The sequence below is a fragment of the Pelecanus crispus genome, chromosome 2 (assembly GCF_030463565.1).
Source record: "Pelecanus crispus isolate bPelCri1 chromosome 2, bPelCri1.pri, whole genome shotgun sequence".
Taxonomy (NCBI): domain Eukaryota; kingdom Metazoa; phylum Chordata; class Aves; order Pelecaniformes; family Pelecanidae; genus Pelecanus; species Pelecanus crispus.
In genome coordinates this window covers 11,238,243-11,265,950 of record NC_134644.1, presented here as the reverse complement: position 1 = coordinate 11,265,950, position 27,708 = coordinate 11,238,243, and the positions used below count along the sequence as shown (strand labels likewise).

Genomic DNA, 27,708 nt, shown 5'->3' with positions numbered 1-27,708 from the left:
AGAAGGGCCTTAATGTGTTGAAAATATTGGTTACCAGAAGCCTCTATAATCTAGCAGCAAAAGACAAGGTTTGGCTGAAGTAGGCTGGAAGCTGAATCCAGATTAATTCAAATGGGAAAGTAGAAACAAATAAACAAACAACAAAAAAAGCAACCATAATCACAGAGCAATACTTCAGGAAAAATGAAAGTCAAGATACTGATTTTTTTCCAGCTCAGAAAAGGCAGCTCTCAGCACAGTGTCACTATTGCCAAACTTGTAATAAATGGAGAACAATGCAAAGGATTATTCTGTGTTGACAGAATATCATCACCAGTAAATTTTGAGAAGACCTAGACTCAAATTTTGAATCTTGTGGTAATCAGTCATAGTACCAGACTAGCAGCTGCTAGCATGGATAAATACGATACTTTACTGTTTTGTACAAGCAGTATTATAACAACGAGAGTGAACAGCTTACCCCATACAATTGGAGCTTTGCTGTTCTCTTAAGCAGATGTCCTTTGGATTTAACCACTTGCGACTGTTTGGGAAGGCTTATATTGTCCAGGATAGGTGTCTGTATTCTTGCAATGGGGCTGGCGTTCCAGCTTGCATCCAACACTACAGCTTCATCCAGGTAAGTGGGAAAGGAACGGTTACTGCAATATCTGCAAGATACTGAACTGAAGATTACCTTAGTATATCTTGGACTGCCAATTTAATAGAAACATTTTCTTAATGTGTAGTGTTCAGGAGTCACTACATCACGTCACAGTCAGCAGGTCTGAACACGAGCCTTTGCACGAGTCCAGACAGCCGGTTACGTGCCCACTTGAAAATGTTCCGTGCAGGGACTTGAGCAGCCAAAGCCTGTCATCGCTTCCTGCTGCTTCTAGGAAGGCTGAACTCGGAGGAACTATTATTAAAAAAAATCACTTGCAGCTGAAATAACTCTTAAAATTGGGGTTAGTGGACAGATATAAAAAGTGTTAATTCTGTAAGTAATGCGTTAGGATTAGAAATCATCATTAATTAAACACACTCATTTACAGAATGAGGTATTTTCTTTGTGGCACATCCGGGTGTTCTCTTTACTTATATTTTTATTACTTGCAATTACAATTTATTACTTTCCATAAAAATGATAATTTTCAGGCATCCTAAGTTAAATGAATGATTCAATAATTGAAAACTGAGTATTTGTTATCTTTGAGGACTGTGAAAATGAATTGCACATTGTTGAATTTAAAATGCCAGGCTTGTGGATAAATCAGTCCCTGGGGAAGCTGTAAGAAGCACTGTCACGAAGAGAGAAGGGGAGAGGTTGCAGGGTACAGATATTTACTTCTCTTATATTTATGGCCTGATAGTCAGAGAGGCTGAGCTTTTGAAGATTCAACTGAAGTGAATCGAGTTGAAGGTGCTTCCCAAAAATCAAATCTTCATATATATGTTCGCAGTTGACTGGAGGGAAAGAAAAGTTAAAGCAGAGAAATATGGGCAGGGAAAAGGCTCAGGCATGAGAGGAGTCTGAGTTGTGTGAAGTTAAACGTGGGCTGCGCTTTCATATCTCAAGAGATCAGAGAGATTCCCTTTTTGTCTGAGTGGAAAATTTCATGCAGGTTTTGGAGAGAAACGATCTGCTGCCCTTGACCAAAGTCTGTGCCAGGGAGGCAATTTGACAACCTGGACTTCACCCTGTTTGTATGACTTTTACTCCTTGCGCAGGAGGTTTAGATGCTTTAGCACCCTTGGGGGTGGCAAGCACTATATAAATGTAGGGTACTGTGTTATTAGCAGCAGTATCACTTCAATTACTCATTTGCAGGGATTGCCCTGCCATTCCCAACCACTTTACTGATAATTTTAGGAGGTGGGTTGAATGGAGTGCATATAGCACATGGAGCAGTTTTGCTGAATTCAGTGGAAACAGGATCAGTTCCTGTGTAATTTCTGCAAATTCATTTTGTTGTCGTCATTTTTTTTCCTCAAACTCTTGAGCTAACCCAAAACATTACAAAACAGATTCTTTGTCAATATGCTTCATGTAAAAATCAACAATCATTTATCATATGGGCAATCATGAAGACGTTTTAGCATGATGATACATGAGGTATTAATTTCTGGTGATCTAAACACACATGTGCACACACATATGTATTTAATCTTTGTGTTGTTTCCCAGTTCAGGATCACATAGTCACGATTTTTACTTTGATCTTTAAGAAAAAAGGAAAGCGGAGGCTTTTGGCAGGGGCTGGGAAGGTAGCAAAAGTAATACTTGAGAGGCTTGAATATGAAAACTAACCTTGTGTCTCCACCTTTGTCTAGAAGAGGAAGTGAGAAAATTTTTATCATGTGTGGATACTGCCATCTCCTTTGCTGAAAACAGAATAAATATCCTGCCTAAATTCTTAAAAAAAACCTGAACAAACAAACAAATACTTCAGCTTTATCTGAAAAATGTACTTTATTCCCTTTTCAAATTAATCATTTCTGCTACGCATGACATCTCCTGCCATTCAGTACCTTAATTGAAACTGTAATGATGCCACCTTTACGTATTTATTTCCTGTAGAAATAGTTTATACAGAGTCACAGATTTGGTAGATAAAAATAGCATTCTGGTCATGGGCTTCTCTCCTCAACTTGCTGCAATGATAAAAGTGATTTCCTGTTAAACAGGCAGCCCAGGACTGCAATCACACGTGCATGAAGCTTCTGATTTACAGGGGTGCTTAGCACCCTGAACTCCAGCTTAATTCAGTGGGAGCTTTAGCACCAATAAATTAAAGTCAAGTATGTGCTTGGACATATTTTATATACTGTGTGACAGGTTCTGATTACTTTCATTGTTGGATAAACTCAAGCCTGCATTTTTTTTCCCCCTTACTAACTACTTTGTGGTGTTTCTCATGCTTATCTGAACAATTAGGAAAAAACACAGAAGCAATTGCCCTTCCCCCAAACTTCCTGCCCTCCTTATTCTATGGGTATTTTAGCCTTTGCTTTAACGCAAACAATAACATAAGGTACAGAATATTGTTGAAACCGGTTCAGCAGTGTTTATCAATGATGCATCAGACTTGGCGAAGTGGCACAGGTTTATTGTAATGTGACCAAGCTCAGAAATTGCTTAGCGACTTATGCCTGTTTTCAATGGTGCAGATCTTGGAGTCACAGAAAATTCTCGAGACATCAGTGTTTATGATAATTAGGTTAAACTGTGTATGTGAGGCAATCAAGTGGTCAAATGCATGAGTGAACTGATATACAGAAGATATAATAGCATTAACCACTGGAATATCCATGTCCAAATAAGAAAAAATACCAGGACAATTAACAAGCAGGAGCTGCACACAAGAGGTCTCATTATTACCCAGTACTGTATCATATTCTCTGTGTGTGTTATACACAATAGTTATGATTAATAAAAATAAAAAAAAAAAAAAAGTCCTTCTGAGGATTGCAAATCAAACATTCAGAAGGTAGAGAAATGTAATTCTGGCATTTCCTGCACTGCCTTAGTTCAGCATCTTCGTGCTTGTGTGTTACAGTGCAGTGCCTGATTATATGATCACATACTATTTTTTTCCCACATAATCCCTGCATCATTTAGTGCATGAGGAGAACCTATTCTTTGGATCACCTGGGATCTGAAATAGCTCCATTTGCAAGCTGATAGTTTAAACTCCTAGCAACCCAGACATGCCTACATAACCACCAGGCTTATCTAAGGTCTTCTGTCTCAGGAAATAAATTAACCCATTCAATCCCAATAACTAGCCATGAAAAAAGAAGAGAAATCAAGTCACACATGATTTTTATTTAAAAGCATTGCAGTTATTTACTGTTTTTCTACACTTTGAAGTCTCACTAATCTCTTAAATATTTATTGGCAGTAGGGTGTGAGCATGAATGAGTAGGATGACATCATAAATGGATTGCTGTCTATTTTGTTTCCTTTGAAAACTCTTCTTTTTTATTTATTGTTATGAAAAAGAAATAATTCCATTTCAGACTTGGACTGCTGTATGGAATACAGGAGCACAACTGCCTTTCTCGGAACATGTTAAATCAAAACAGGGTATATTCCTGAACTGAAAGTTTTAACAGGAAATTTAAGTGGGTTTGAAACCCTAGTTACTGTGAATGCTGGAGGGAAGGAATGTGTTACTGTATCTACTTCTGAGCTGTATTTTGAGAGAGAGTCTGCATGAGTCGTCAAAGGTGCCTGTGTGAGATGTGACCTTTTCAGTTCGTATTTATTATGTCTTCCCAAATACACACCGTAGCTGTGCAGTGCCTGTCAACATTACATTTGGTGAAACTGGTTCTCTGAAGGGAAGAGTTCTCTTTTAATCGTTAAACACCCCTTCTGAAGCTGGTCCTGAAACAGATAAAACACCGTGAAGAAAATTGTAAGGAGGAGAGGAAGAAATGTGTTTAAACCTTCTTACCTCCGTTTCTTTTCCAAAATCCTTCCCCCTGTTATCTCGTACTTCTCCTTGTGATCTGTTCTTTGTTATTTCACTTTGTTCTTCTGAGAGCGTTTTTAATGAATGAAGTGCAAGTATCCCATCTCCAGTAAAACACAGTGCATTTATACCATGTTGCCTATACACTGTGTAGTGCACCGACTTTCCCAGCAGTGGCTCAGCAATAGCACCTGGTTGCTGCTGCCCTTGCTGATCATGGGAGAAGGTGTCAAAACATTTTCAGCCTTTCCAACACTTATGGTGTCTCCTCCTAACTTGCAAGGCTATAATTATAGCCCTTAAGCTCTTGCTGGGGTTGGGTGTCTACAGCAGGGGGAACACAGAGGGATCAGAGCAATGGACAAGAAATAATGTAATGTATATTAAACCCAATGAAAACATGGAAAATATTCTGTAGTATAACCCTAGCTACCTGATCAGTATGCCACCCTATTTCAACATTATGGATGAAAACCCTTGTGACATACACTGGTTTGGTGAAGATGTGTCTCAAAGCTGAGTTCAATAACTTTGTCCCTCCTGAATTAAACGGGGCATTCCCCACTCTGTCTACAATTAAAAATAATAACCATTAAGTGTAAATACAAGATATGACATTCTGTGAAGTGAGTAGTTAGGATTGGATTGGTTTCAATTCTGAACAGAATCATTCTGGAAACTAGCTTTTAACAAATGCTGGTCAGAGTGTGAAAACTTATTACATTTATCTGAATGCCTGAAAGGGAATCATATCCGATGGTCTGATTTGTGTCACTGCAGTTTCTCAAATCTTACAGGTACATCAGGCTATCAAAATACTCAACAACTGTGCAGTTGGTCTTTACAGTAGTATGCCCTTCCTAAATCCCCACTGCGAAAACAGTTGTCCTCGGGTGGGCTCGTTCCCATCTTGTCTAGAGCAACCTCATCTATCTTACTGCTTTGCACTGCTGCAGACAGGGTGGAACAGCTCTGAGCACAACTGGACTCTGATAAAGGCCTTTGGGCAATCCCATAATGCTTCCAATAAATCAAAATAAACTGGCCAGCTGCTCTTTCATGTCCTCTCATTGTGCTGTATGTCTTGTTTGAAATGGGAGAAAGTCTTTTATGGATTGAGTATTTTAGCAGGGAAACAAAAATAGCCTCCAGACCTCTCAGGTAGCAAGTCTGGGTGATGGGAAAGCAGCTGGCAGGGATTAAGCTTGTGGATGGCTAGGGGAGCTACAGAAGTGATGGGGGAAGAAGGAATGGTCGAGTCCTTGATCTTGTGATTTTACAGCACATCCTCTACAGTGTGGTGCCAGCAGGAGGGCCAGAGCTACCTTTTGTTTTAAGGAACCCTTTTTGCTCTTCACGAACATCACTGGAGAATGGGGAGACTGATGTACTGGCTAAGATTTACAACCTGCATGACTTTGGTCTTTTTATTTATCTTTTATTTATCCGTGAAAGAGTGACAATTGACCATCTGAAACATCCTTCATAGTCCTCATGGGCGTGCTTCAAGTGGGATGTTGGTGCAGATAAGTAAGCAGCAGCATCTGTATATTAAATGCTCTGTGGGCCTCATCGTTCTTTGCTTTGCATGGGCTTCACACCATTGTGGCTATATAGGCTGGAAATTAGACTGCTCCTATTTTCTCATGTATGAATCAGTAGATAGTCCTATTTTTCATCTCTCATTGAGCAACTGGAAAAAATAAATACGGTCAAAAGTAAACATTCCCAAACTTCTTTTTTTGTGTTCTGACTTTCTGCAAAAAATTTCTGCAGATCTAACGGCTGTATAATGTGTAAATCATTATAAACAAGGCTTGAAAGGAACTCCACTGTTTATACTATAGCTTCCCTGCCCTTTAGCAGTGATGAAAACTGAAAATACCAGTGCATCTTGAATTCAACGGAGAAAAAAAATAGATGAGAGATCATAAAGGGGTAACACGGTTCAGCTAGACTCAGCGTTTGGAATATTAAGCAGATTTGACCCATGCTGAGAAGAGTCTGAAGAGCAAATTCTTCTCAGCACCATCTCTTATGTCAGGACCCTGATTAACAAAGACATTTAAATAATGTCACTGCACTTCATACAATTTGAGCCTATTTTCTCTTTTGTATAGCTTGTGAATGTAATTTTTTTTTTCACTTGCTGTATTTGACCTCTGTCTCCTAATAGTGGCAGGCAATGATACTTTGAATTATTATGCTGAATATAAATGTAAGCTTCAAAACTAACAAAGCTTTTGTTCCTTTCCTGATGAAAGCACAATTTTGCAGTCACTTTAAATATTATAGCTCTAAGTCTGCCATTGCTAGTTCTGCTAAGGATTTCTCAGTGAATTCATTAGAAGCTTCTGTTTTCATAGCCTGGCTTGTACAAATAAGAAGCAGGGATTTGAAAGTTCAGGGTATATCTTGCTGTGCTTAAGCTGCAGCAGTGTTACATATGCTGAACCTGTTTTTATGTTACTAGTGAGGAATAATGCAAGCTGAATGCTGAATTCCCTAATTAGAGGTTTAAGTCTCTAAGGCTAAAACTAAGGCTAAGTTTTGATATTTGTTAACAGAATCCTGTGTGAATTAATATTTTCCAGGGGGCACACAGAATTTTGAAAGAATGATTCTAGAAGGATGAAGGTAAGGAAAAGCCACATATGTTTTCGAGGCATGTGAAAATAATTTCAAGGGTCAGTGGCTTCACAGCTGGAATTAACAACATGGTAACAGAAAGAGGAAGAGGAGAAGGTGACTGCAGTTCCATTTTTTTTTGTGTAATGCAGAGAACAGTGATGTTCAGAGAATGTCCCTAATGAAATAATGATGTTTCTAGAAATACTGGCTTTTTCTCTTCATTGCACAGATTTTTGAAATTTTTTTACAACCTTCTTAATTAGATCTGTTTCTAGATGGAGAAAGGGTAGAGGATAAATGAATGGACTGAACCTGTCAGGTCTATTCCAAGCTATATCTAGAGGTTCAGGGTACAACAAACTTCCCATGATGATAATTTCAGCTTTCAAGAGGTTTTCTACCTTTCTGTTTTTGGAAGAATGGAAATGAATCTACTGTTCATTTGATTGATATATCTGAAAATGGAAGTGATTTTAGTGAGAACCTGTTCTTCCCTTACCAAGTATCTAAATCAGAGTTCACCTAAAGCCTCTGTGCTACATTCTGAGGTAGTCTGAACTGCAGTATCTGCCAACTGTGCAGATGGAAACTCTAAATCAGGCAGCAGATGAATGTGGGATTGCCTTCACAAAAAATAACATTTTTCAATTGTTTTGCAGATTAGGAACCTGTCATACTTCATCTCCATCACACAACCCTAAACATTTTGTAGAGAGGAGAGTGAAGAATATGAAATGACTAAACACATTCTTATGTAATGCAAAATTGTATCTTATTTAGATTTCAATGTAATCCATACCATGAACAGGTTGCGTTTCTTCCCTCAAGCCTTATTCTAACTCCTTAATTCATTGCACTTGGGCAACATTAAAAATTCCCCCAAATTATTCCAAATCAAGGCTATTGGTTATAGTTGTATGGGATTAGACCCACAAAGACTGAAAAGATACTTACAGAGAACCATTTATTGCTTCCAACAGGTTCTCACTGCATTGTCACATAGCCAAAGAGAGTTGGTAAAAGAGCAGCTTTCCAGCATCTTGACACCTGGCTTTCAGCGGTTTTCAAACAGGAGAGCTGGAATCTTTCCTTTTATCAGCTGAGATATCTTCAGGGTTGGAGGTTGAAATGAAAGACTCTTTGCATTACACGTTTGGAAATCTTGCACAATGTGTGATGCTTTTGCCAATACTTAGTGGCTGCCATGTAATCCACCTCTCCTGTAAAGATCCAAAATATCCTGCTATTGTTGTATTAAAATAACTATTTAACAAAGCATACATGAATTAGAGAAAAAGAAGTGGTATGTGCTTAAGCATTTTTTATAAACTTTACAAATGACTGCATGTAGACATCAAACCCAAATCTAAATTGTAAGAGCAGTGGGTTTATATTTTATTTAGAATAAAACAATGCAGTAATGTAATAATCACATTTTCTAAGCTCTCATGGAGCACAATAAACCTCTTCATACCAACTACAATATACTGTCCCCAGGGATGTTTACTAAATAAAGTAAAATTGCTGACTTAGGTTATTCATCCAACCTGTGTGTCTATCACATTCTAGTATAAAGAATGGAAAAGGATTTTTTTTTTTTTTTGGTGAATACGCTTTGTTTAACTCTGAAATAAAAAGTAACAAAGTATCTCATAATCCTTTTGTCTTCCATTTTCCTCGATGTGTGCTTGAGAAGTCATGTTTTGCTCATCACCATCTAGGCTGTGGTTTTTTGTTTGTTTGAATTATTTCCATTTTAAAGCCAGTTTTCCATTTTGAGGCAATTAGCAGCCTGGCAGCTGTCAATAGATAGAGACTAATTTTTTTTTTTTTTTTTACTGTAATGACTTATTCTAACAATAAGCAGAAGGTCTTGATTTGAATCAATGCATTTTTCCATTTCACTTTATATTTTATCAATGAATATCACCCCAAGATTTCATCTACCATTAAAATGTCATTTCTATGACAAGTTCTGCCAATTATTTTCTGTTTAATTAACATGTTCAGCACCATTTGTGAGTGAAACAAGTGTAGGTTTTGCTTAAAAGAAATGCTGATTCTGGTTAGTGAGGGAGGTACACTGAAGATAGGTGTGGGTCAAGTCAGGAGAACCACACGTCCAGTTTCTCCCCTTGAAGAAATGATCTTTATAAAAGGAGTAAGCGAGGGCTGCTGCATCCCTGACTGTCTGGGAGGGTATAAGGTGCTGTGGGGATTATAACTGTGAAGAAGATGGACTCTCCGTTGCTGGATCCCCATGGATTCTCTTTAGTCTCTTTCCTTGCATTCTGCTGACAGCATTTCCCCTTGAGGAAATTCCTCTAATTCTGAGAAATCTACCATGGGCAAAAAGATGATATAGCTGTAGCTCTGCCATAGAAACATGTCATTACACTAAGCCAGTTGACATGCTCTTGAAGAATACTATTTGCTGTGTAATTCAGAGCCCTGAATAGACTACCCCACACTCTTTTATACCATGGCTGTTACAAAACGTGCTGGAAAATAAGGACATTGCAATGCTTTCCTTGGCAAAGCATTTGGGTTGCACCATCCCAGGCATGGCAGCACGTCTGGACTGAGCGGCTTACCAGAGCACCTCTGCTCTTTGGAGATGGGCATCCCACTGACGCTGAGCAGACTGTTCCACAGTGTAGAAGCCACTGGCGGCATTCAAGAAGTTAGAGGAGATATGAAATTGTTTACTGTATTGCTCACTTTTTTGTATTTCATTTCTCTTTGAACTTGAAGATATAACAAAAATTCAGAATTATTGTTCAGTAAGTGAAGGATGCATACATAGGAAACACAGATAAATATGCGGCACATGATATTGCCTGATGTTATGCCAGAATAGTTTCAAAATTTTGTTAGATAGAATTAAGTATCTTAACTTTATATTTTTTTACTTTTTCTTTATTTTATATGGATATTTATTTCAAAAGGTACTTAGTGGGATACTAAAAATGCATCAAGCGACTGATTGCTTTTGAGTAGTATATGAAGACCACTGCAAAGTATTCTAATGCAGAATGGAAGTAAGTTAATGGGCTTTCTAGTAGTGTATTTCACACAGCTTACAATGAAAGTCAAGAAAAACAATTTACAAGCTTTCCTGTTTGTATTTAACTTTTGCATCTAGAGTAAATTTTCCTTTCTTTCCTCCGTGCTTCTGGTACATTTCATGTGTGTTTACACCGTGTGTGTTTCTGAACAGGTTTTTGAATTTGGACTCAGATCCAAACACGTGAGTTCTTCAAGGGCAAAGGCAGCATCGCTTGTCATTGATTCTCCCGAGCATTTAAGAGGTGACATTTACCAGGGCTTGTTTTGAAGATTTATAAATGCAATATAGATTTGGCAAGAATAGCTGCTTCAATAAATGTTGTGTCGTAGCATGTAAGCATGGGCTTTACCACCAGCAGACTCACTAGCATTTTCTCATCCAGGTAAAAATAAATATTCAATAAACAATTTATAAGGGATGTGAGTTCACTTCTGCTTCATTCCACTTGGAAAGACTTGACATCTGTTGCCTACATAGTGTTATTAAGGACAAAGTGAAATGAAAACAAATTAATTGTGGAATTGTCAAAACTATGTCAGGGAAACTTTCCCTGGCTAACAAAAATAATGCAAAGAAAAATAGGAGAAGGGATGTATCTTGGCTGTGTACATAAGGGTGTTTGGTATAATAGCTAGGGATAACTGAATCATAACACCTGACTAGAAGCTATTCTTTCATGGACCCGACTTTTGTTGTCACAAAAGTGCTTTGCATTGCTCAGGTGGCATTTGAAGAACTTACACTAAAAGTAAATAGGATTTACAACCATTAGGATCCTCATGTCAACTGCCAGATTTGTGTGACATGGCATTAGTGTGAATGATAACAGGATTAATTAAAAAATTACATACTGCTTCCTGTTCCTGTTAGCAATGCAAGGCCAGCTAGCATGGGGAGAGTGGGAAAGGGTCTATTTTAGCTTTGTCAGTACAACAGTTGCGTGAGTTCCCATTCAGGAGAGCTTTCTTGCACCCGTCCATCCAACCACACCCCGCAAATCCCCATGCCACCAAAGGCTACACAAAGAATTAGGGCCAAGCCTGCGCTGGACAACTGGCCTGCTAAACTTCATCAGTACTGAGGGAGAGAAAGGTTTCTTGTAGAGTGTTTATCCACACAGAATAGCCCTCACAAACCAACCTGCTCAGTCTCTAGGAGAACCACGGAAAATCAGCGGCCCTGCTTCTGCGTCAGGTACTGCTGGGGGAATCCTGGGTGGCAGCTGCAGCCCCCGCCAGCAGCGCGGGAGGTGCTTCAGCAGCTGGGCGCCCGCCGGCTGCAGCACGCCCGGCAGCGCTGCTGCTCGGGAACCTGAAATCTGGTGCTGTTCTTATTTAGCCTCGGCTGTAATGCGGGACCACAAATAAACACAAAGTCTCACGCGCACACAAAGTATATAAACCTCACAGTCAACATAACAGATTTTTTCTAAATACAGAATGGATGAGGAAAGAGAGGCTTACTTGCTTTTGACGACATATCAATGTGGCAGAGCGGTATCTTTGCTGTAATCTTGGAAATCTTGACCGATTTTAATGTACTTTCAAGCAAAGAGGACAATCAAAAATTAACTTTCTGAGAAACAGTGAATCCATTTAGCTTTTAAAAATGTAAAAGATCCAAGGGCGTACCTTGGCACTGCGTATAGCAAAATGAATCAAACCTGACTAACTGCTAAATATAATGTAAAGTACAGAAGCTACAGTCTTATTTGGCTGTCAGGACAGACTTCTTCAGTTTATACGTTCGAATGTTTGGCATTTAGTTAAGAAGTAACTGAAAGAGGGAAATATTTTCTTTCATATGTCATATAATGTAAGTAAAGTAAAATCTATATCTATAAATATAGTTTATCTTATATAGAGACATAGAAGTCAGTGGTGAGTAGGAATAGCAAATTAGCAATAAATCATTGAATTTGCAATGGCCCATGTTTCTGTTTTAGTTGTGGTACTGAATAAAACCAGTTAATCCCAGGTTCTAGTTTACTCCTTGCAACAAGTAGTCCTAAAGTGTAAAATCAAATTATTGTTTCTCTTCAAAAAAGGTAATATTTTCTGTTTGAAAGTGCTAATGCTGTGTGAGGTACTGTGAACAGGGAACACCAGAAGGTGGTGTGGTGAAGCACAACATTTTCTGTAGTTTATTCACTCGTTGCTCTTTCCTTTCCAAGATTTGTGCCTTTTGGGGCTGTGATAGCAAATATTTTTTGTGTAGATTGCCTTGCTGGGCAACAGATTTGGGGAACTGAACCACAAGCATTTTGGAGTGAGAAAAGGGCAATTCTTTGTGTTTTCATTCTGATATTAGGAGCAGCCAAGGAGGAGTGTATGGAGCTCTTGGACAACTTAGCTCTTGGATATGTTTACAGGGGCATTTGCTCGTAATTTCATTACTAAGGAGCAGAAATCTGATTAATGAAACAGAGATCTTACATTAAATAACAATATGCTTATAAAATACGTATGATAGTTTGGCTTTTTAACTTTGTCTCTTTTGTTGTGAATTAGCTTAAACTGCTGTCAGAGCAATCAGATTGATTGCTGCAGGTTTCATCTATCATGATTGTTACGAACAGAGGGGTAACGCTGCTGATAATTAAGGCTGCATGACGTTTTCCAGTATTATTTATATGTTTATTGGAGTAGTTTGTAGATGAACAGAATAATCAATGTTCCCTTCTTATTACATTTATGCCTCTCAAAAAGAATTAAAATGCAGGTTTTGTTTTCTTAAAATGGGAGAAAAATGCATGTGACATTTAACCAGGATACCCTGAGGAAGTGGAAAATAAGGCACATGAATGTTCCACCACATCAAAAGTATGGTAATATGTAGCAGTCAATTATCTAGAAATATATCACTATTTCTTAAAGCTGGCAGCTACTGATCAGAAGACTTATCTTCTGTAACAATACTAAGTGAAAGAGAGAAATATGAGCTACACCACCAATGTTTTTGAAATACTTTAACATTATTGATGGTTCACTTCAGTGTTTGCTCTAAAGGAGGTTTGCTGCTTTGTATGGCATTCAGAATTGCTGATGGACAAATTTCTGGAATGAACGGTATTTTTGAAAATACATTCGCTTCCTTGATATTAGTTACTAGTCCTTAAATAACAGAAATACACTGAAGTTAAGAAAAAAAAGCAACCACCTGCCACTTAGTTAACGATGCATTGTAGTAGCTCCTGGTGGACTCTGGTTTTGTCACTGTTTCTTGTTTATGCCAGCCCAGTTCTACAATATTTGAATGCCTCGCAAAATCAGTACAACTTTAACCCCTGACATTGTGTTTTATTACATCCATGTTGCAGATAGAGAAGCGAATCACAGAGTTTGTGTCACATTGCAAGTTGAAGGGCAGATTCAAAAGAAGGCAAACATGCTTTTGGTCCCTGCTCCTGGTGCTCATTCCCCTGTGGCTCAGCCTGCAGGTCCAAGCTACCTCTCAAACCATGGTCTTTGCCCAGAGGAAGTTCTCTCTAGTTCATACTGAGCACAGTGGGTATAGCAGGTCTGCACAGTTAATGTTAGACCTTGGTGGCATGAAGTTGGCAGAGCTACTTCAGAATATTCAGATTTTAACTGAGCATAGAACACGCAAATGTAAAATTGCTCCCAAGAATGATAGGAATTTTTTATTCTCTCTGTATGTTTTATTTCAGTGTTATGTCATCATGTCATGTTTTAAGGCATTTTGTTAATGTCAGAGTTTTCAGTAAATGACATTTAAACCTAGCATCTCTTGGTGGTTATGAGCAAAAAATGATGGAGATTTTTGAATGATGTGCTATGAATGGACATCAGCTGGAACTGGGCTCACAAAGTCTCAAATTTTAAGGCCTTTCAGTTGATATCTGGTTGTTCCAGCTCTTTCAGTGTAAACATCTTAATCTGTTGACAATCTTGCTCAAAAACTCATTCAGAGATTCAAAAAAATCTGCTTTTTAGTAGCATTGTGATACATTGGGGTAAAATTGAATCACAGTTCATAGTATGGCATATTTTAAATATTCAGAGATCAACCCCAGAAGGCAGTAAAGAAGCTAGAAAGAACTAGAAATCAGAGTGCGTGCAGCTGACAAAGCATCAATGTGAATCCGTGTATTAGCATTACATGAATTGTCCAAAAATGTTATTAAAGCTCACTGAGGTATTAACTGCATGCAATATATGGCCTCTTCCTGGAGGAATTTACAGTCCAAGAGAAGTGGCTTAAAAGTGGAAAATGGAGGATATGGTTCCACCCAAACTATATATAGACTTTCTGCCTATCATTTAAAATAAAGAAAAAATTACCTTTTTTCTGCTTTAATTTGCACTGGTCTTGATGCAGCACAGAGCATGGTGAGCAGGAGACCAAAGGCCCTTGCTAGAGAAAACATTTCAGGTATGTCAGATTTCCTTGTGTGATACAGTGTGAATATCCTGCAGAAGCCTTTGCTCTGACTCCTTCTAGCGTTCCCTCCATGCTGCTGATGCAATGGTCTGTACATTGGTCTGACAGACTTATGTTCAGAACCAAATGCAGAGATGTGTTTGCATCTGCAGCCTTTGCCGTACTGCCCAGTTTGGCGCTCCTGTATATTGACTTTGCATGCGCAATTGAAAGCACTCTTCTGATAGCCGAAAATTGATTTTTCACAAACATCAATGAGAGTTCAGCAGTTTCATAAAACGGGGGTGAGAACTGCTATGCGGAGCTGAAAGAACAGTTCTGCTCGTAGGCATTTAAAAATACATGAAGAAGTGTAGATCTGAGATGAATTTGCTAGAATATCTGTGACCTGTATATCCACTTAATTTTCTCTACTTATTTAAGTGCCAGGACATTTCTGATCAATTCTGCCTTGTTACAGGTGATGTTTTAATTCCTAGACTGAAGGCACTTCAAAAGTCCTTTCCCAGGAACTATATTTTTCATGACAATAAAGCTGCCATCCTACTGTTAGCATGAAATGAAATGGATAAAATAAAATGAGAAGGAAGACCTGCTGTTTTTATATGCATTGTTAACTACTATTTGGACAATATCTCCATTCTTAGCATTGTACAGTCTAGCATTACAACCAATTCCTGCATACTAAGGAGATCCTGCATTAAAAGATGAGTGAATGAACATTTAGAGTGGTGCTCGGAAAGGAATAATAAGATAGAAAAGGAAGGGGAAGGGAACAGAAAAATGAAAGTTATTTTGACAGAAAATGAAAGTTCGCTACTTCTTATTGTAAAAGGAGATTGCAAAGGATTAATGTAGTAAAGAGAGTTGTTTTGCACTGTAGAACTAACATCAGGCTTTTTGGGTTCAATCTGGAATAGTCACATGCACTTTGATCTGATTCTCAGCTAACACAGGTGGGTTCAAAGCTCGGTGAAACAAGCAAAGCAGTCTTATCTTTATTTTAGTATCACTATTTTGGGTGCATGTGAATATTTGCTCATGTTCATGAAAACTCCTTGAGGACATAGTCCAGGGTCAGAAGGAAATGGAGGAATAGAAGGTGCACTTTTGCTCACCCTATATTAGATTTGATTGCTTTTTGATAAGTATGTCACAGCCTAGACAAGACAGAGAGCCATTCAAGTTAAAGATGTAACTGACCATAAATGAAATTAAGGTTGAACATTAACATGAAGCTGTAACCATGCCAGAGCCCCCTTTTACATATCTGCCTTCCTGAGAAACATTTCTGTGAATGGAACCATCTGCTTTCAGATTCAGGGTCATCAATTTGTGAAAAAGATTATATGACATGGTGCATAGCATGGGATTTATCTCAAGGATTTGGGAAGTCTTGTTCATGTATCCATTCTGTTCTAGTCTTTGGGAAGTAGCTTATTCTGGTTGGAAGTTAGATGATATATTTTGCATTATCATATTATTCCTTTACTACTATCAGCTCCAGTGGCAGAAAAATCTTATGTAGCGCTTAGAAACTTTCTCTTGTACAAACCAATTATTTATAGCTGTCTACAAGAGCTGAAATAAAGGTAAGGAAGCATTGCATACTGAGTCCGGTGAGATTATTTTATGATCTCCTTGGCAAATGAGGCACTCGTGGCTTTTTCAAATAATAGACATTCCAAAAAACTGAAAAGACTTCCCTCCACCTTCTGGGATAGCTACTAGGAGTAAATTAAAATCAGGGCTGTAAGAAGATCATGCTTATCATTTAATTCCATGGAGACTATCACTTTTGTGTATACTAAAACAATATGTGCAAATTCGAAACCGTAATCCTTAGGCAGCCCTTTCATCTCTTCATTCAAATGGAAGCTCTTTGCCTGTGAGTGTGAGTGAATCGCTGCTGAATGCAGCGACTGAAATTCTTGCATGTTATAGAGAAGATCCCACTAGAAGCTCCAAAGGAGGGCAACAAACTCACCGATGCAAATCTGGTACTCGACACTGCTGCCAGGGAATGCAGCGGAAAAGGGAAGGAATCAACAAAAGCTCCTGGGGACTTCCAGGAGAGGATGACCACAGTTCCTGCTGAGCTGAAATGGATTAAACAAGAGTGGTGATGACTGCTTATAACTCCCAGTCATTTCTTCAAATACAGTCTATTCCAGATTTTCTTCTCATCTAGAAGACAATACATTGCTTGACCAGAGAAAACAAATTTAATTAGACTAAGTTTTCATGGAAGTGTAGTGCAAAACTGTCTTGGCAGCTTTTCTTCCCATTTTGTAGAAACCATCTTTAGGCACAATTTTCAGAACAAATTAATATTCCAAGCCAAAGATACAGGGGAATTAAAAGGTTTTGGTTTAAAAGGTGGGTTTAACTTCTCTATTACTATTTTTCCCATTAACCTGTCATTGCGAGTTGTGTTGCAAAATTGCTTTCGGAAAATGTTCTAGTTTTCTTTTATCTTAACAGGAAATATCAGGATTTTATCTTTTGGCTGCATTCTTACTTAGAAAATATAGCAATTGAAAGAATTAATTTTGTTATACGCACAGCAAGCTCAGCATTAAAGCTGCAAATTTGACTTAGCCTGTACTGAAATATGTGAACATTATTGGGTATGTCCTTGAGCTCTGAAAATGGAGGTCTGGGATGCAAACAAGTGCAGCTCCTCTAGAGAATGTGGAAAGGCAACCTGCAGAAAGGCATGTCTATATGTTGACCTGTCTGTTGTGAAAATAGGGAAGAAAGCCAATCATTCCCAATTCTGCAGACATTCTGACAGCTAAAGTAGGCATTAACAATTTGCAACACATGGCATGGGGGATGAAAGTCTCTGAGCTCTACAACTGAGAGTTTCCTGGCTGAAATGAAGTAGCAGTTTAAGGTAGCTCAGAGAAAAACCTATTTTATCATACACCATGTTGGACAAAATGGATAACATTACCAAAAACTGGGGAAAAAATGTCACAACTCAAAACCAGTAACATGTTCTGGCTCTGAGTCTGAATACTTCTGAGTTCTTTTGGCCTTTATACAGGGATTTCCTCACAAAGAAGGATCAGGTTTTACTATATAGGTTTCTGCCAATATATAATAATCTCATCACTTTGAATGGACTTGGTACGTAGAAATAATTTTGTTGCTAATATATTGATGCAGAACGAATCATTTGGGATTTTGATTGGCACAAGAGCTGGAAGTCTCATGGTGTTATCCTGTCAGACACAGGTTTTGCTGGAGTTGCCTGCAGCGCCCTGTGCAGCCTCAGTCAGGCTGGTTGGGAAAAGGGTCGGGAATACGAGCAGGAAGATTTGCAGGGCCAAACATTTGGGCAGTGAGAACTGTTGTTGCTTTAAAGGACATAAATTGGACTCTACTGATGTTGTTCTTGCCTAGACCTTCAGAGGCAGTGAAGATTATTTGTATGAATAATTCTGAACTAGAATAAGTTGAGACAGAGAAGTAGGAGATTAATGTTTTCAACAGTTGCTAATATAATTTACATGCATTAAAGATGTGATCAGGTATATTTGGAGAGGCATCAAGTTTCTCTAAGATGAAAAACAGAGTCAAAACCACAGGAAAGAATGCCATTATTTAGAAAAATTGAACAGCTGAGAGAAGAAAATGCATATTTGAATTTTTATTATTTTTCAGTAATACTGTGTAATTGGTATAGCAGCAAAGCCAATTAAGCAGGTTAAAAGTGAAATTGTATGATAAATGTGAAAACAACTTTGACTTTACATTTGGAGACAGAAGCTAATATTATCTTCGCCAGGGTGAATCTGTGAAAACTGTTTTCTTCACTATTTATACTACTTGCTTTTGATTTGATTTCAATTAATAAAATAATTCTTAGACATTTACTCTCTATTGGCATACTTATTGCTAAGTGTTGAACATAATGGATACCTGGACAATAATAATTTTTTTTTTTTTTTGTAGTTGTGGGTAATAATAATAATTAATTGTGCTGGGCGAAGAAAAGATCCAAGGAGATACCTGATGATAACAAGGAAAGACTGGGTCACATAGGGAGCAACTCCATTGGTTTTGATGTGCATGTTGGGTTTACTAAAGGCATTAATGTCTTGTCTTCACTGGCTCTACACTAGCATGCCCTTTTCACAGACATTTATATTATGGAGTTTCAATTAAAAAAAAAAGAAAATAATTAAACCTTGGACTCTGACACCAATGAAAAGTGCTACTCTTTGTGGGGAAAATTTGTAGCAATGGCATTTTTCATGCGGGCTCATTACCATCAGTGCTCTTCAGCTGAGAGCAATTTTATATCTGCTGCTGCTGCTGCTGTTGTCATCGTATTTGCGTCACTCCAGTGTCTGCCGGAGACCTTCTCTTGGCATTGTCCGTCTGTGGGAATTCACAGTTGGGAGACGCAGGTCCTGGGCAGACCTGCAGGGGGGATGGTTATTAAGGGTTGGGTGTCCCCCTGTACCGTTCCCCGTTAGTGACATGGAAGTAATGTGTGTACAAGAGCACTGCTGTGATCCTGCTCAGCCAGTGGAGATAAATTGTAATAATTGGGCGGTGAGGCAGGAGCTGGCGCTAGGCGTGACGGCAGAGACAAAGGGAACAGGAAATCGCCATACGGCGTCATATGCTCCTTCTCAACCTTAATTTTGATTGCAGCTGTCAGCGTGGCATTATGGTTCTTGAATGTGCTGTTTTATTGAGCTCAGTGTGTGGGAGAGATTTTTTTGAAACTGAAACAATGCTGGAAAATGATTGGCATAAGGTTAGCTTTAGACACGTTGCAGTTCCTGAGATAGTTGCATAAGAAACAGCAATATTAACTTATTGATGAGGGGATTTTTGAATTAGTTAAAATTTGCATTTTTCATCCATGTCCTGTTCTAACTCTTATGTGAGTTAGAAGTGCTAGGAGACAAGTTGAGAGGGCGTATTCCATTAACTTCAGTTTCTTAAGCTCTATAACAGGTACTCTGTTTTTCTTTCATCTATTTACATCCTTTAATGCCACAGTTGTGTTCTTTTACAGTATTAAGGATGGTATACTTGTACTGGTCTGAAATGCATTAGCAGACAATGTTAAAATAATGCTGCAGGAGAAAGAAAGTATACTGAAGTTAACAAAAGATACACCATTATCATGAGCAGTGAGAATTGGGATTGCAGTGGTTTCTTATGCTCTTTTACCGAAAACATTGTTTTACGGAGGCATAAAAACCATAACTAACTATTGACCCCTCTGTCTGCAGCCATATGTAATGCTCAGGACAGAGAGAGATGAATTTCCTGTCTGTATGCAGGTACCACAGATGAAGTCTGCTTGCTTTAATTTGAATAAAACTCTTCAGAGTTATTCTGTGTGTTTTTCTTCAAAGTTTATGTTATTTATTGTGTATTCTTTAGCCTTTCATAGGGATAGTATTGGCTTAGAGTTACAAAGTGAAAATGTAGAGATTTTGGACAGAGAGAGTCATAGAATCATTTAGTTCATAAATTAGTAGTTTTATGGCTATGCTAACGGTTTGAGTATATATGTATTTTAGCTGAACTTTTTTTGTTGCACATTCATCTAAACTTGAATGTTATCTTAGTTTTTTCTCCTGCATGAATTTATAAAACAAACAGACATGTGTATTGCTCAGCAACAGAGAAGTAAACTGAAACATATATCTATAAAAACTTTCAGGTAAAAATCATTTTAATAACACTACACCAAAATAATCATAGGTGCATGGTGACTCATTTTTGTATATTCACAAAGAACATGCTCTGAGGAGCCTTAGATTGAGATTTGTGAAATTATTTGAATCCATCTACTTACACAGCACATTTGAAAAGGTGAGATTTGCATTTGAAAAGGATGAATTGGAACTAAACATAGATTAGAGAGAGAGAGAGATTCTTTCCCCTCCCAAGGGTCTGGAGTAATTTACTGTAGCCATTACCATCTAACATGATTTCAGGTGAAGTGTTTCCTCAATAAACTTGAGTAACATTTTTATTTAAGAAAAGGAGAAAAAAAGAGCAAAAGTGGAGTGTCAGAGAAATTTCAGAGAGCTTTTTTGTTTGTTGAAGTCTTCATGCATATTTACATTGGTTCTAGATTGTTTATTATTATTATTTTCATTAATGAAAAAAAATGAAGTTTGGGATGCAGTCCACCTAACTCTTTGCCCAAATGGGGACTTTTTTTCCTAAAACCTGTCTAAATCCCAGACAATAGCACAGTTTGAATACTTCCTAGGCCTTTCTAATCTTATACCAAACTTCTTTAAGCATCTCCTGCTTAGGCTGAAAATTTGATAAATATTAAAGTAATTTTTACTTCTGTATGCTCATAACTGTCTGCTTTGGCAGAATGGACAAATCTCCTATTTAGACTTCTTTTTGAGTTCTGGGCTGAAGTAAACAGACAATGAACTCCACCTCAATACAGTGGAAAAATCTGAATAATACAGCCCTTTTTTTAATAGCCCACTGGATAAAGCACTCATCCAAGGACTGAGGTGGCCAAGTTCTGGGTTCTGCTGAGACTGATGATGCTTTAGGTGCACCCTAAGAGGCTGCCTATAGCAACAAATCTGATGTTTACTGCAAATCATGATAAAGTTTATAACGTGTGTATGAAATAGGGACTGAACCAGAAATCCCCCTTCCGAGGCTGATTCTAACAACCAGATACGTCCCCTTCCATCTGGTGCTAGAGAGGATTTTTCTTTAGGTGGTTTCTTACAGGAAGATATTAGCAGGATAACCATATCTGGAACTTTTATCAATATTAATTTGAGGGTTTTGTGGTGTTTTACTGCACATGGCGTAAAAGCAGAAATGCTCTTCAATTATGTGATATTTAGTTATTAGATAATTACAGATAATTGCATGGGCAAGTTCTATGTACTAAAGTGTTATCGTAACATCTAAAATCTACAAATCGGGTAACAATTATGTTATATCATTATTTCAAGTATAATTACCATGAGATTGACAGTGCATGTAATTAATTAGTAATCACTGGAATTTGCCTTCATCGTTGCACTTCCCCCTTGTTGTAAAGTTCTTTGTCACAACATTTAAGTATAAAGATAACATAAATTGACCTCCATATGTGTTATACGAAAACTCAACATACTTACTTCCACTGCAGTACTAGCTCCTTAGTGTTCTAAGAGCATAGGTGCGTGGAGAAAACAGAGAAGGGACAGTGTGCTGTGAATGGGGAAGAAGTGAAGCAACCTTTCAATAGATACCAGCTAGTGAGGTAACTCTTTTCCATAGCTGTCCAAGTAACCCTTTTTATCTGTTAAAGCTAGTTTGTAACTAGCTAAGCTTCTCCTAAGAGTAAAATCTTTCAGAATCTCCTCACATCATCTACTGTCTTGCTTCCATTGTAAAGAAAGTTTGATTAACAAAATTTCCTACAGAAGAATCTGTAGTTCGCTCTTGGGTTCCAACTGAACAAAGCTTATTTTTTCTTTTTTTTTTTAAATATTGCTTATATAGGACACATTTTTGCCAAACTTTCAAGTGATCAAATAGTGGTTTTACTTCTTTTTTTATTTGTTTGTTTGGTTTTTTAATTATTTATCAGGTTTTACCTGGCGAGATGATTATACACAGCATGTTATTGGTCAGGAACTCTCAACCATTCACAAAATCCACAACAGACGCCCTGATATACTTGCATCTGAAGAATCTGACACAGGAAGGTAAGTCTTCAATGGTGTTTTTGCCATTGGGAGGGTTTGCAAATGATGAGAAATAGGTTGGTGCTGAAGCTGAACACATCACCAAAACCACTATCTAAAGGGAAATCAGTCATACAACAGCACTGAAAACACCAACTGGAAAACAGACAGAATGAATGAAAACCCTCAACCCTGTTCTGATTATCATCAAGTTAAGAAAATGGGCCTTCTATTGTTAATTTAGACATCAGAATTCAAACTCTTGTCCAGTTTATGCAGTGTCTAGTGTCAGTTCAGCCACCTCTACTTATGACTGCCTTAAAAAGGTAGACTTACACAGCAGCTTACTCACAGGAGACATTTTGTTCTGGAAAAAGCCAACAAAAAGAAAGAAAAAGAAGTACTGAATGACATTCTGAGCATCTAATTATATTTTCAAACTCATATTCTTCCAAAATATAGTTGTAATTGCTTTGAAGTCCATAGATGCTCAGCTCTAGTTGCAAAATTTGTCCAGGAAGACAACATTCATGCAAGTTCCCATGACAGAAAAAAATGTTGGGACATTTCTATGTATTCTTTGCATTACAAAAGCCATTTTCCTCATGGCTTGAAAGATATTGAGGGGTGACTTAGCGGTTATTGGCGGCAAGAGACACAACATCTATAATTCTGTAGTGTGATATGGGTGTAGGACCTGCAATTGTATCGTCTTTGTATACAGATACACATATAAATATACTCTTTTACCTGGTCTATTCTGTCCTACAGGCTTTTAAGTGCAACCCAGACACACAAACCCCAGAAGGAAATTTTAAAATGCATAAAATTTTAGGAATGTTAAAAATGGTAAATTTTGCTTTCTCCTACATGATTTTAAGAAATGCAATCTCAAAATTAGTAAAATTGATAGAAAGTGCTTTTTGTTAGAAAACTTTCTTCATAGGGGGAAAATGCTTGAGCTTCTAGCCTTGATGGGCAAGATGTTGAATGTTGGACTTTAGATCTTCATATACCGCAGTATGTAGTTTGCATATACTGCAGAACTATTTCTTCTCTAGACTGCTCTTTTATGGGAATAAAAATGCTGTGTTATTGATACTGCCCAGTGGCTTTGACTGTGTTTGCCTCTGTTTGTTTTGAGTTAATTCATAGAATTTGATCCTGTATTCCACATATTTGCTGATTCAAAAGCATTCCTTGAAATCACAGCACCATATCTTTCAGGAGTGCAGTAAGGTAGAAACTTAACTTCTAAAGATACTGATCTATAGATTATCATAAAGGTGATAACAACATGTGGTTGAATCCATAAACATGTTTTCACTGCTTAGGTACACAAAATACTATCACTGTATGGATTACTTTCTGTACATGGTATCAGAAATGATTTTGAATATCTTCTGGGGGATTTTTTTTTTTTAGACTGAGTGGAACTAAAACTTTTATTCATGAGAGTAAGTTAAAATAGGCCAGATTTCCATGAGATCAAGATTGTATTCTGCAGTGTTCCAGATTCATAGTTAGATAAAAATAAAATCTATAAGATACAAGTAATAATTTAGGTTTTAGACTGAGAACAGATTATCATTTTTAGGACTTCCTGTTGAGATCAGGTTTGAGCTGTTTTGCATTTTTAATTAGAACTATACCTTAAAAAAAAAAATAACCCAATTTGTGTATTGACACTTTAGGAACATCAGAATTTCAAATGTGTTCCACTTATAGCAGTTCCTATTGTGGATAGATTTTCTGAAGTTACCAAGCTGTGCTTCTGAAAGCATTATCTTATGTGCCAACAGTTTAAAGCATTAATTGATTTTTCTGGTTGTCCATTTGCAATATATTCTGTAAGTCAGAGAACACTAGGAACTTATTCTCTGTCGTCTTGTAGATTCTGATCAAGTTTGCTATATGTGGAGTGTGCTCAATGTGCTCACTAAAATCTTAGCAGATAATAATTAAATAATTAAAAAAGCAACTTAGTGTAGGTATCTAATTATCAAAGAAACATTATGGCAGGAAGACCTTTTATTAGGGGTAACGTGTATAATAAGACAATATGAAGTCATACTAATGAGTCATTAATCCCCACAGAGCTAGTGAGAGCAAGAAAATAGACTCAGACACTTGAAAGGTAAATTGACTTAGGCTAAATTAGTGCATATGAAATCTGAAGGAACAGAAGACATGGATTTCATCTTAAAAAAATGCTGAAACTGGGAGCTTGATTTCAAGATGAAAGTTCTTTCTTTGGTGGTTAACTGGAGTGTACGTGGTATTTCCTGGGCCCTTATTAAATTTCAAAAAAAACCCACTCTTGAAAGAAGATCCAAGATAAAGGAAAAAAGTCCATCCTGCACACAGGGAATAAATGTCAGTTGTGTTCATTGGTGCAATTAGGCAAAACCACAAACGTTTTCAGAATACTTCAATGTATGAAATGGGATATAGTACTATTTCTATAACAAAACCATCAAAAAGTCAGTAATAAGATTCTCACAGCATTTAAAAGGGAGGAATTTTATTCTAAGAAGTGTGGTATCTATTAATTGAGAACATTCTAGAAACATCTGAGGTGCAGTTATTTAGGTATTTCCACACAAAAGCTTCTAAAATGCTGGGTTTTATAAGAAATATGTAATTTTTTTCTGTGGATAAATAATTATATATGTCATTGTCTCTATACCGTAAAGTTCATTGTATGCAAAGTCCTTTTTCAGAAGAAATTAAAACTGAAAATACTTCCAAATAAGTGCACAACAAAAACTCAGCTGACAGTCATTTCTCCTACTCACCAGGTGCTTTTATATATTTGTCTTTCATCCATTTTCCAGTATCACTTTGTCAAATTTAAAAGAAGTATTTTAAATCAGTTGCAATAATAGCTCATTTAATGCATTTTACTTTCTGTGTTAACTAGGTGAACAACAGTGATATACTGGTGACCTACAAAAAATTTTAAAAATATTTCAGATGCTTTCATAGGATTTTATTAAAATTATCGTCAAATGAAATGTAATTTTTTTAGACTTTTCAATTGTTTAAAAGTTTACAGCATAAAATATTACATCTAATGTGGAATTTAAACACAATTTGAGTGCAATTACCATCTGTATTAGAAAAATGAGAAGTCTTAGATCCCAGATTTTGCTTCCACCACCAGTGTGAGTGATTATATACTGTAAATAATGGCTTGAAAAGCTAACCTAAATACTGTCTTTTATCTGTGCATTCAGTTCCCATTAGCTCCAGTGGAAATCCTTGGGGCAGAATTTGGTCTAGTATTTCCATTTCCCCTTTCTTTTCAAAGTTAGTGAAGAAAGGAGAAGATAGGTGTTGGAATTAATTGATGAATGGAAGATGAGTGTTTGAAACCAGGATACCTTCTGTGATGAGAGCCTTTGGATTAGTTCATCTCTATTGAAGCAGCAAGCACACTGCCCAGCTCTTTCTAAAACTGCAGAACATTTTTAGTCTGGCTTTAAGTTGAAAGGAGGTGGATAATGTTACCTGCATGTCCACCCTCCCTCATAAGGCAGAATTTAGAGTTCTGGAATAAGAGTAAAATACAAACAGCATGAGGAGGAAGCAAGCCTTAAGGTGAATTCTATCAAGGTTGCTACAGTGCTCTGTGCAGTAAACTTTTGTTTCCCTGGAGTTTGTGTGCCTGATGGGTACAAGGCAGGGTTGCCCTTTGGTTCATGCCTGATGGGTAGCTGCTTGCTCTACACTGGGGAGAAGCGGAGGGTTTTTCTGGTACTTCAAAGTGAGCAACCCTGTGACCACTACTGGTTGCAACGCAACCAGAGTAAATTCGATTATTAATTACATTTGTTGGTATTAAATTAGTCAGAACATGCATTTGATACAGCTGTGAGCATGGAAGGAAGTCATTGTGCATAAAGTGATGTAAGTAAAACCAAGATTTGGAAAACAACCTAATGGTACTCTCTTAAGCTGTGCCCCTATATAAACACTGTGACCTGGGCTGGTAGAATAAAATTTTGCTTACAGTGGCATAGAGATGTTGAAAGTCAAGTGATGCCTTGTCTCCCGGAGCTGGAAAGCTCTTCCACCTGGAATTGTTCTTCACTAAAGTGTGAGGGCATGTCTGTAGGAAATGGTGACACCAAAAAGGTGATTTCCCTTAAAACAATGTGTCACTCACAGGGAAGGAAGCAGACTGGGAACCCTCTCTGTGTTTTCTTGCACAAGGAATGAAGTAGTTACTGGTGTTGACATTTGAATTATCATCGTCATTGACATGTTGTTGAGATAGATGAGGAGAGCTGGTAATAATTCAGATTCATTGCGCATGGTGCTCTGAATCCCATATAAACACCTTTACACTGCTGCTGTTTAATCACATTTTTAGCTTTCCTTTGCAAACATCACCAAGTTCTGTCTAAACCAGTCAGGAAACACCACTGTTCTGTGCAGCCCAGGCACATGAGAAGATCAGAAGAGATACTTGCTCCATCTCATTATTCCCTTTTTAAGCCTTCTGCTGACTTGCCCAGTTATTTCTGCACATCCAGTAGTCTCACTGTATTCTGTAAATTGGTGCAAGGCCAAATTGATGTTGAGTCTCATCATCATGCAGCAATTTTTTTAAATCTTAGAACCGTCTCAGATTTCTTTGGGGTGCAATTTAATCACGTGTATTTTCTTTTTTTTCTGAATATGGCTTTGCCTTAATGTAGGCATTTTATTTGATTTACTGTTGGATCATTAACTTTGGTTCATGCAATAAATTGTTAATAGTGCAAGATTTTTTGTCTGCTTTTGCTGAAACATTGAATTTTCTATACTTTTGTGGCTGCTAAGCTTTTGAGTGACTTGTGTTATGTATGGAACTAACTTCAATGGTTTGCAGTGCCTTTTTAGTTGGGCACTTTGTATGTTGTACAGGCTGGTAATTTTCTTTTCCTTGCTTTTGCTGTGCAGGACTTTGGGACAGAATGCAGATAATGAAAGAAATTACAATCTGGAAAATGATGTGAACTTGGCCAAGTCTCTTCAGCAATATCTTAAATATCTCAGTATTCTCTCCCAGTCTGCAGCTACAAATTTGTATCCAAGGAAGACAAATGACAAAGCTTCTGTCAAGGTAGTATTTTGAATGTGGTTCCTACATTCTGTGATTTGGCTTCCTTCTTCTCTGAATTCTCCTTATTTTTCAACTTTCCTTTCTGTCTCAAGACCAGACATTGTTTCTTATTGCCTCCTCCACTTGCTTATCATAACTGCATTAACCAAGTTCTCTCCAAGTGTGTTGAGTTAGCTTCAGCATTATAAATAGAGCTCTTCTAATCTGGAGCATTTTACCATAATTAGGGACTGATTGTATGTGAGGAAGGGGGAACAGTGGGATAAAGGTGGTGACATCTTCACTGGCTGATCTGAAACCCTGCTTGCAACATCTGAAGTGCTTCTCTCCAAAA

At 37.6% G+C, this 27,708-nt stretch overlaps 1 protein-coding gene across 1 annotated transcript in view; it reads left to right on the top strand.

The window, feature by feature from the left end:
* The window catches only part of PTPRN2 (protein tyrosine phosphatase receptor type N2), a 691,758-nt gene that overhangs the window by 226,879 nt on the left and 437,171 nt on the right, over positions 1-27,708 (top strand). Inside the window, exons 5-6 of the mRNA XM_075704660.1 lie at positions 22,165-22,282; positions 27,212-27,374. Of these exons, the coding sequence (XP_075560775.1) occupies positions 22,165-22,282; positions 27,212-27,374 (281 nt within the window). The remainder of the gene's footprint in view (positions 1-22,164; positions 22,283-27,211; positions 27,375-27,708) is intronic.